The sequence below is a fragment of the Camelina sativa genome, chromosome 20 (genome assembly GCF_000633955.1).
Source record: "Camelina sativa cultivar DH55 chromosome 20, Cs, whole genome shotgun sequence".
Classification (NCBI taxonomy): domain Eukaryota; kingdom Viridiplantae; phylum Streptophyta; class Magnoliopsida; order Brassicales; family Brassicaceae; genus Camelina; species Camelina sativa.
In genome coordinates, this window is record NC_025704.1 from 10,463,041 (window position 1) to 10,472,569 (window position 9,529).

Genomic DNA, 9,529 nt, shown 5'->3' on the forward strand with positions numbered 1-9,529 from the left:
CCTTCATCCATCATTCCTTGAAGCTTCCCTTTCTGAGAAAAAACAAAAACTACTGTTATTACAGGTATCACCAAATTCCTACAATCCAGCCTGAATCACTTTTGGGAGTTGGCTGGATTGAAAGGATCCTAAGAAATAACCATTCCAGAAACCAAACAAAAACCATCAAAAGATTGGAAAGCAATTACAACTGATTGCATAATGATCCGCTATAGAATTATAAAACAAACAGCATCTCACGTTTATCAGCTACCTCTAAAGCTATCAATACAAACTAAAAGATCACAAGAGAACTAAACAGAGGAAAGAACTGCTACTTTAAGTTTCAACAATCTAAAAGAACAGCAATGTGAAAGCATGGTTTGACGTTTCTTCTCTCAAATCTTAATTAGATCATTTTCAAACCCCTTATCAAAGTTTAGTCTGATTCTCTAAGGATTGTTCTTTTAGCCCTTATTGTGTTTGAATTCCACGAAAGCTACCATGTTGTTCCTCAATAGATATGTAAATCACATCCATCAAACCAAGTCATTAACCCATAGATCCACAGCCCTAAAGATATGAAGAAACAAGCTACAAATCCACAAAAATATCAGTATCTCAGACAAACCCTTTTCCTAAAAATCCTCTAGAACCCTAAAACCAAGAAAAGTATTCAATTAAATCATCCAAATCCAAATTAACGAAACCCCATTCGCACCAAAAAATTGTATCTTTTACCTCGAGAAAACTCTTCCAGGAATCACCACAAGAGGAGCCAGAGACACCATTATCGTGACACGAACGCACAGTCTTAAACTGGTCAATATCAAGCTTCTTATTGATAAACCCAACTTTAAAGTAGATAGAATCAGAAGGTGGGAGATCAACCTTGATCTCATCAACATCGAGCCAAATAAAGAACCTCCTCACCTCAATACCTTTGAGCTCAGTAATCGAGCCGTAACCGATACGCCCAGATATGGTCTTATCGTAACGAACGAGGTAGTCAAATTCGATTTCGCAGGAATCTGGCAAGTGGACAACGAATCGGCCATCGTCGGAGAGGGTGAAGTTGGTGACGTTGTCTGGTAAGAGACCGCTTGGGAGACCGTACTTTGGGAGGAGTTCGTAAACGGTGGAAATTGAATCCGGGTCGGGTTCGTTGAGGGAATGGGTTGTTGGAGTAAAGAGGGTGAGAGAGAAGAAGAAGATGAAGATACGGTAAAGGGCCATACTTTGTTTGGAGGATAGAGAGAGATCAGAAGAAGAAGACTTTAATATGAAAATTTAATGGGTTATGTTAGACTGTGGACTGTGGAGGATCGTTAATTTGGGTTATGTAGACTTAATATGAAAATTTAAGGCGTAATTTGAGATTAATTTGGCTCTTTTTCTAATTTTTTTGTTTTGTTTTGAAGAGTAGAGAGGATTGTACACGTAATTTGATAAAGAATCATCGGAATATTCCACAAAATTCAACTTTACAAGTCATTTTTTTTTTTTTGTTGAACAAATTTCAACCTTTACAAGTCAAGTCGCCTAATATCTACTTTTTTTTCAGGTCACCAATATTATCTGAAAACGTTTTTTTTTTTTTTTACCAAAAAATTAATAATTTCACAAAGTTGTTTGTATACAATTTAAGAAAATAGTTAACAATTTTGGAGAATTACATGTATTAGATTAGATTTACGGCACGTTCATATATAATAACACAATCTATATATGGATGGTCTCTTTTTTTTTTACATCAATATGGATGGTCTCTTATATATCTAGTGTCATTCAGATAAATACAGCTATGTCTCTATATATGTACACACATCATGAGAAATAGGTTGTTTTCTATCGGTGGCCATGATTTCTCAAGCTTGTGACTTAATTCCACTTTGTGACTCGGCATCATGAACTTCAACCATGGTCATCATGATCTCGGCCATGTCTTTGGATTCCTTTGTTCGAAGCGCATAGTATTCAATTTTCTCACCGTAGATTCTTTGCAAAAATATATAGAACGACATTGCAAAGATGGTCACAACCACAAGAAACCAGCTGAATTGGATGTTTACCAATGATATTGCCCTATGAAGAGCTTTGACGCTTGAGCATCTTATGGTATGTTTACCCTCTTCAATGTGAAGAAAGCAATCCTTGGGAACCAAACTTGGCGTCCAAAGCATGCAAGCCATTGTCATAAGCCATATTCCTTGGAAGGAAACACTAAGTGACCGAACAAAACTCAACACGAAGCTGCTTGGTAAGGCGATTCCCAAGACTGTTGTGACCAAAGAGACAAAAACTACCAGTTGGAGCAACAAATGGTAGTGTCCCTCAACGCCCGTGTGGTCTGACGAGTGGAAATGGAAGAGGAAGAGTTGTTGGGCGAAGGCCAGGGCCGCGATCAAGTTGAGGAGGGCCCTATGAGCCACTGGCCTTGTTTTATCAAATACAATGGCGAAGGCTGCATAGGTGATGAAGGTGAGAGATATGCAAGAGTGTTCAAAGTTATGGAGATGGTTTGCTGGGATGGTCCCATCATTGGGATCAAATGGTTGGTGATTCTTTTGTCCAAGGAAGAGTTCAACAGAAATGGAAAGTGAGGAGCCTATAATGATCGCGAGAGGCTCTACATATCTTGGTTTGGATACGGGAAACCATAAAGGTGAAATGTATGATTTTGGGTGTAGAGAAAATAATTTGATGTGGCTAAAGAGGTGCCATAGACCAAGTGCAAAGAAGAAAAAGCCCGGTAGAATGTGACCCACCAATGTTCCCATGTTTGAAGCTTTTGGAGGTTGATATTATGGATAGTCCTATAAATATAACTTTGGAAAAGTAATGAATTGAAGATGACCATAAGAGTTGATGTCAGAGAGATTATGCACCATTTCTTGATTTTGCTTCAAGAATGATGATGCTTTGTGTTTAGTCATGTATGTGTAAGGCAAGTGAGAAGACACGATTCGATTTTATATTTGTAATAAATCGATCTCAAGTAACTTGCAAGTATAGACTTACGACCTTACGTGTATGTTTTACGTTATCATATGTTTATGGCCTTTCCAATATGTGCATAGGCTATTTGGGCCTCTCATTTCCAGTAAACTATAGATTAGGTCTTTTATGCAACTCAATTTAGAGAAATACAAACGTAACAAACCGATATGTTTGCAGAAATAAAGCCCTCTCAATAGTGATATTTCTCGAGGGGGGAAAGGAACGAGACAATATTCATTTAGCTATGGTGGACCTAGATATTTCTATTTTTGTTTGATTGTAGATCTGACCCTTATTACTCCTCCTAGGCTCCCACCTTCCATTATTCAGAGTGAATCCACTTGTACACAAAATATCTTAATTTTAACTTATCTAAGTAAGAATAGCTCTATTTTTAACACACACAAAAAAGAGAGGTAAGAATAGCTCATTTATTCTTCGAAGTTACGATCCAAAAGTTGTTCAAAAAAAATCAGATAATTCTTCTCTAATAATTCAAGCGATCCAAATAGAACCATAGCTGAAGAATAGCATCCAGATATATAAGACCATGGGCAACGCCGTAGTTTCGGTCCATCTCCTGATTTATTTGGATTTAAATTTAAATCATAAAAGCCCAATTACGAAAAAACGGTTCTTATTTGGGGACGTTTTTTGTCCGTGTACTTGGACACGTGGAAGCTGGTCGTCGAGAGAAAGTTCTCCAATTCTCTCTTCTATCTCGACTCCGTCTCCGTCTTCGTCTTGGGTCCGGTGGCCACACACGATCTGAACCCAGTCGCCGGCAGTCATCGCCCACCGTTTGGTGTTGCAATCTTTCTCTCTCCTTCAAACTCGTAAGCTTTAGAGTATATCAACCAGATGTTCCCAAAGCTTCGGTTCCTTCCAAATCATCTCATCACCACCAGGAACAGCCAGCTACGTCTCACTGAAGAGCAATCGCTTCTTCTTAATTAGATGAGGTAACTAAAATCGTTGATGATTGATTGATTGATTGATTGGTTCTATCTTGATTAGTTTGATTGGAACGCATAGAGAGAGAGAGAGAGAGAGAGCTAGTTTTATCTTGATTAGTTCTTCTTGTTGTTGTTGGATCATTATGTGATTAACCATTATGTGCGGTCACAAATCTGCCATATATTTAGTGTTCTAGAGATTACAAAGGTGCTCTGTTGCTAATTATTAGACTGCTCAGAGTTAGAGGAGTAATGTAGTAATATCAATAGAACTTGAGTTGTATTGATATTTATAGGTCCAGTTGCTGAAGACATGTTTCATTGGCAAGCTACAATAATGGGTCCTGCAGAGAGTCCGTATTCAGGGGTGTGTTTCTCGTTACCATTCACTTCCCTCCCGATTATCCTTTCAAACCACCAAACTGTAGTAAAGTTAGCTTTTGAAATGCCTCAAGGAATCAATGGCCTTAGATCAAAGTTCATAGTAAAGTCCTGCAGTAGATGATGACGGAGATTGTTTTTCTCCCTTGGCGCTGAATGCGACCTCCGTAAACGTTGAAGTCTATTATAACAAAGCTGTGAACTATACATTGATGGTCACTTTTGTATCCTATGTTCTAACCTTTTTCCATTCCATCATAACATGGATACACTTTTTAGCGAATTCCTTAACTTGTTATTGTACTTAGGTCTCGTTCCTACAGGTTCTTTTGTTGATCCGACAAATGGAGCACAGTAACACACAATCCGTAAGATTCTTGCTTTTTTGTTAATCTGATTTGTTTTTTAGAAGAGACTGGATGCTAACTTTGGAATTACTCTTCTTGTATTTATGCAAGGGTGCTGCAAAGGTCTCTATAGTAATGATCGGGTAACAAGCCATCATGGATTCTTATTTATGCCTTTTACATCTCACAGCTGGGATTTTAGTTGGTATGTATTTTATAAAATAATCTCACACTTGTGTTTCCTCTTTGTTTAGATGGTAATCTTATGTTATAACAATGTTAATGTTAATTTTTGTAACTTTTAAAATATTATTATTTTATTTGGGGGACCAAATACAAATAGACACCAATGTTCATACTAAAAATAAGAACCTTTCAAAATAATACTTTTAAATTTGGGGGACCAAAAATTGTCCCTAACCAATGCCCATGCTCACCTAACTTTTATTTTAAAATTAATGTTTTCAAAAGACGAATAATGACGTGAAAGTACCACTTTAGTTTAGCTTTATTGGCTTTAAATTCAAAAGCAATAACTATAAGTTTTCTTTACAAGGTCCCAAAGTATTATTAATACAAAATTCCAAACACCCATAACATCATGTCCACGTGGTCTCGACCGACCACTTCAACACCCGAAAAGCCCTGAAATATTTTAATACCATTAAATAAAGTAAAAAATTACACCCGTTCAATGCATATTAGTATATTACTCTTTTCTTCTCTCCAAAGATATATAATCTACTTCTTTATATATGTACTCACACACACATACAAGAGTCATCTAGATCTTTACTTACACAATCTAAAAACCTAGTTGTTCTTTATCAATAAAACAGAGAAGACCAAGAACAAGGCATGGCGAGATCACCATACTACGGCTCATCGTACTTAGACTACCTCTCTCTCCCAAACCCACATCTCTGTTTCTTCTTCATCGTCGTCTTCTTCGTGTTTTCCCTCACATGGTACTTGAACTACGAGTCCGTCCTCGAAGACACCCTTGACCAGCTCAAGCTCATCCTCATGTTCACCCCTCTCTTCCTTCTCCTCCTCGTCCACTTCTTCTCCGGCGGCCTTTCTTTCTACGTCCCCTGGCCTGAACAAGACTCTATTCACCGTGCCGGTTCTTCCCCTTGGGGCGTAGCAGCTGTGCTCGTGCTCATCTTGTTCATGGTCTCGTACCAGTCAGATTTCCAGGAGAGGTGGTTCCCTTTTGGGGGTAAGTAGATCGATCAAAGTTTATGACCAGCTTTAGTTATTCTCTAACTAGATATGGGAACAGCCATGTAAAATATCAAAGTACCTGAGTCTTAATTACGGTAATAAGAGATTGTATGTATTTTTCTTAAGATGACAGATTTTAGTCTGTCATGTGAACTTTAATATGTGTAGGAATGAAACTTTTTCCGAATGTCTTATCAAGAGGTTATATATGTAGATGAAGTTGTTTCAGCTAGCGTATGTTGCTCTTCTTTTTGTAAAAGTTCTTTTGGAAAATGAGATAGACTCAGATTTTTGGATGCAACAGAAAAGTTTGATGGATTAATGGTTGGCTAAAATAATTACTCTTGTGTAATACTAGATGTGAATAACTGAATATGGTGCTATTGTTTGTGTATATTGACTTAAACAACGAATGGTAGTAGTGTTTTTTTTTGTCTTCTTTGACAAGTGGGGGGCTGTTATTGTCTATGTAATATTTTCCGGGATTTTTCATTTTTTTTTTCTAAGAAATTGCAATAACTTTTGCCATTGCTTTTGCGTCCAAGTGCACTCTACTAGTACTGAAAGTAGTAAAAAAAAACTGATTTCGTTATAGAGCTTTTGTTTGAATCTCTCTAATTTGGCTCCCTGGAGTCATACTAAATCTCCTAGAATATACAGTTTTAGTCTTAATGATTCAGCTACGCACTACTTTTCAAGAATTGAAAGCAGCAGGAATAGTTGAATCGAAAACGTTGCATATTTTGTGTTAGTTATACAAATATAACTTTGATCCATCATTTACTATATATAATGGGAATTCCACTATAATGATACCAAGTGTTATTTTAATTTCAAGCTTGTTTTATGAGAAAAAGACATCGACGTATTTTGATTACATTCCCACCACTCCTTTATAAAGTTAGGGGTAGATTCTAGAGACTGATATCTATACGCAGAGCTGAAAGCGACATTGTCCCACTATAATTGAGCCAACTTTTCTAAATAATAGAAATTAAAGGGCTAAACTAATTATAATCAGAGAGATGATGACCAAGAAAAATGTACAACGATCGAAGAGTCAACTGTATATCTTAGAGATTTGAATAGTAAATGAAGAGATAATAGTCAATTTATGTCATTTAATAATAAAATAAAAATTTCGTTTTCTATGGCGTTTAAGTTCTCTCAACCGAACACATATCACAGGCTTTGGGTATATGACCTTCTCCCAAGTCAGAATGATAATTTAACAACAGCAAATTAAATAAACATTTTCCCCTATATATTCGTGTAGTGTATAATTGTATATATATATCGATGATCTTCACCAAATTTTAGATCACATATTATTTTTAACTTGGATATAATTATTTGGGTAACACATACGTCACAGAATATTGAGTCGAGATTCAATAAAATAAAATCTTTAGAAGACGTAGACAGCGATAATGCATGCTTAAAACAAAAGAAGAATCATATAGGAATTACCTACGTTGCAGCGCTAAACAGTATACTCACTCATCGTCATCGAGGAAGGTAAAAAAAAACATACCTTTTGAATTGGTCAAGCGGCTGATCATGCCTCATAGATCTGATTTATTCTTTACTCTTTAGTATGTATATATATGGACTAACACCGACACTCGTCACGCCGCAGAATCGGTCTAATGTTTCTAGCCCCTTACCATTGAGACCAGACGGTATTTGGTGAATTTAGTAACACCTTTGTTTTGGTATATGACACACTAATACCGTCTTGTCTCAGTCACCAGAACAGAGAAGTTGTAGCTCCTTCAGGAGAAAATTAAAAAGTGCTCAAGACTACTAAATTTTGTTGTTGATGTCTACTAACAAATTAACTTCGAGTAAGGATATATTCTCAAATGTAAAATCCTTGAATGCAAACTGTATTAACTAAAACTTCCATAAGCCTGAATTCTATAGTTTGCTTAATGTATGAGGGGGAAAATGTGGTTTATTCATTATCATGTTTATGTGACTTCATTAACAGAGCCTCTATGTTTCGAGTCATGGACGTTAGATTCATTTAGATTTTTTTTTGTAACTCTGTTTCAGAACAGAGTTCCACTGCAAAATGTTTGGGACGATTCTTTTGCAGATGTTTTTATACTTGTGATTTCACAACCTTGCATGCTCTCACAGTCTCACATGCTAGTTTTACAGTTTTACTGTGTCAAAATGTAAATTAGTACACTAATACGAAATACCAACTAAAGAAACTAAACCAACATTATCGGCCTAACAAGTGTTGATTTGGAAGAATGATATTTAACTACTTCATCCAGTGGTCGTCATAACAATCAGGATGTGAGGAATAAAACACTAAAAAATCTGTTCACAATGGTGCAACAACACCTCCAAAGCATTGTTCTACTAACTCCTATAACGTTTTTGAAAGACTCAACACTTTTGGTATATACATCAATCCCTTTCCTACCCATTTTTCTACCATAGTCCTACAAGGTTTTGACTACTTAAGACTCGAGACCCTTTTTGTCTATACATCAATCCCAATCCTACACTCTTGAAAAAGCTTCTCTTAGCCTTCAGATTTCTGCCCAGACACAATCTCGTCTTGCTGCATAGCCTGCAATTCAAGTAGGATCTTACGTACTAAAAGAAAAACACAAGCAAGTATTCACTCATAGGATCTTACGTAATAAAAGAAAAACACAAGCAAGTATTCACTCATAGGATCTTACGTACACACACACACACATAATAAAAGAAAAACACAAGCAAGTATTCACTCATAGGATCTTACGTACACACACACACACATAATAAAAGAAAAACACAAGCAAGTATTCACTCATAGGATCTTACGTACTTTTTCAAAAAATAGAATCTCAGGTCGAATATGCAGTTCTCGGAATTTGCTGAGAACACAATCCCAGTCTCCAATAACCTGGACAGCCAACATACATCACTCAGTCTCAGTCACAGATCGAGTAACTTGCGTGTCTTTTAACCAAAAAAGTCTAAGCTCTTTTACCTCTTTCTCAGAAGGAAAATGTCTGACCCATCCATTGTTTTCATAAGCTACACAGTTGTATCCATCTCCATGCGAGCAAACCTGTATGTATTAACATTGGAGTTGTTTCTGGTAACAAAATCTTTAATAGGAAATCCAAATGGAACTGAACGAACTAGATAATTTGGCCCTTACCATTGAGATAAGACGGTATCTAGTGCATGCACTGTCACCTTCGTATAGGTATATCGTTTTAATATCTATCTCAGTTGTCAGAACAGAAGTAGTATCGAATAACTCTCCTAGAGGCTCATCGTTCTCCCACTCAAGTGCTAAACAATACAAGAGTAATTAAAAGGGTAAATCTAGTGCATTATGCTAATGTGTAATGACCAATCTAACTTGAAAGCTTACCAATTGTGAAAACAGTTGGAAGTTTATTTATCATACGTTGAACATAGTTTGTTTTCCCACATCCTTCCTTATCACAAGGCATCTTAAGATGTATCCTGATGATCTGAAGGATCTTATCGAATGTAAGATTCTCGAATAATGCCTGTGATAACCAAAAACGTTTCTAGCCTCAGTTTCAAGAAAGATAGGTTTCTTCTCATTTGCTTAAGAGATTTAATTAAGGACCCAAAAAAAAAAAAAAAAAAAAT

The 9,529-nt window shown here is 36.4% G+C and overlaps 4 protein-coding genes and 1 long non-coding RNA gene across 5 annotated transcripts in view; 2 read left to right on the forward strand and 3 right to left on the reverse strand.

The window, feature by feature from the left end:
- The window catches only part of LOC104772382, an 8,131-nt gene extending 6,844 nt beyond the window's left edge, over positions 1–1,287 (reverse strand). Inside the window, exons 1-2 of the mRNA XM_010497006.2 lie at positions 721–1,287; positions 1–32 (exon numbers count right to left, since the gene is read on the reverse strand). Of these exons, the coding sequence (XP_010495308.2) occupies positions 1–32; positions 721–1,215 (527 nt within the window). The 5' untranslated portion in view covers positions 1,216–1,287. The remainder of the gene's footprint in view (positions 33–720) is intronic.
- On the reverse strand, positions 1,666–2,905 carry LOC104770360 (transmembrane protein 45B-like). The gene has a single exon (XM_010494766.2). It carries the CDS (start codon positions 2,757–2,759, stop codon positions 1,848–1,850), a length of 912 nt encoding a protein of 303 aa, XP_010493068.1. The 5' UTR covers positions 2,760–2,905; the 3' UTR covers positions 1,666–1,847.
- Positions 4,307–5,088, forward strand: LOC104770361. Its single transcript, XR_764535.2, has 3 exons — positions 4,307–4,540; positions 4,625–4,684; positions 4,775–5,088. It is a non-coding gene; the product is annotated as an uncharacterized LOC104770361 (long non-coding RNA).
- On the forward strand, positions 5,380–6,183 carry LOC104770362. The gene has a single exon (XM_010494767.2). The coding sequence runs from the start codon at positions 5,522–5,524 to the stop codon at positions 5,891–5,893; it is 372 nt and encodes a 123-aa protein (XP_010493069.1). The 5' UTR covers positions 5,380–5,521; the 3' UTR covers positions 5,894–6,183.
- The window catches only part of LOC104772383, a 2,052-nt gene continuing 955 nt past the window's right edge, over positions 8,433–9,529 (reverse strand). The window contains exons 5-9 of the mRNA XM_010497007.1: positions 9,282–9,423; positions 9,063–9,199; positions 8,889–8,969; positions 8,724–8,801; positions 8,433–8,480 (exon numbers count right to left, since the gene is read on the reverse strand). Coding sequence (XP_010495309.1) covers positions 8,433–8,480; positions 8,724–8,801; positions 8,889–8,969; positions 9,063–9,199; positions 9,282–9,423 — 486 coding nt within the window. The remainder of the gene's footprint in view (positions 8,481–8,723; positions 8,802–8,888; positions 8,970–9,062; positions 9,200–9,281; positions 9,424–9,529) is intronic.

Bases quoted from the DNA above. Each gene is read 5' to 3' on its own strand.
- LOC104770360 (XM_010494766.2), bottom strand. From the start codon at position 2,759: ATGGGAACATTGGTGGGTCACATTCTACCGGGCTTTTTCTTCTTTGCA.
- LOC104770362 (XM_010494767.2), top strand. From the start codon at position 5,522: ATGGCGAGATCACCATACTACGGCTCATCGTACTTAGACTACCTCTCT.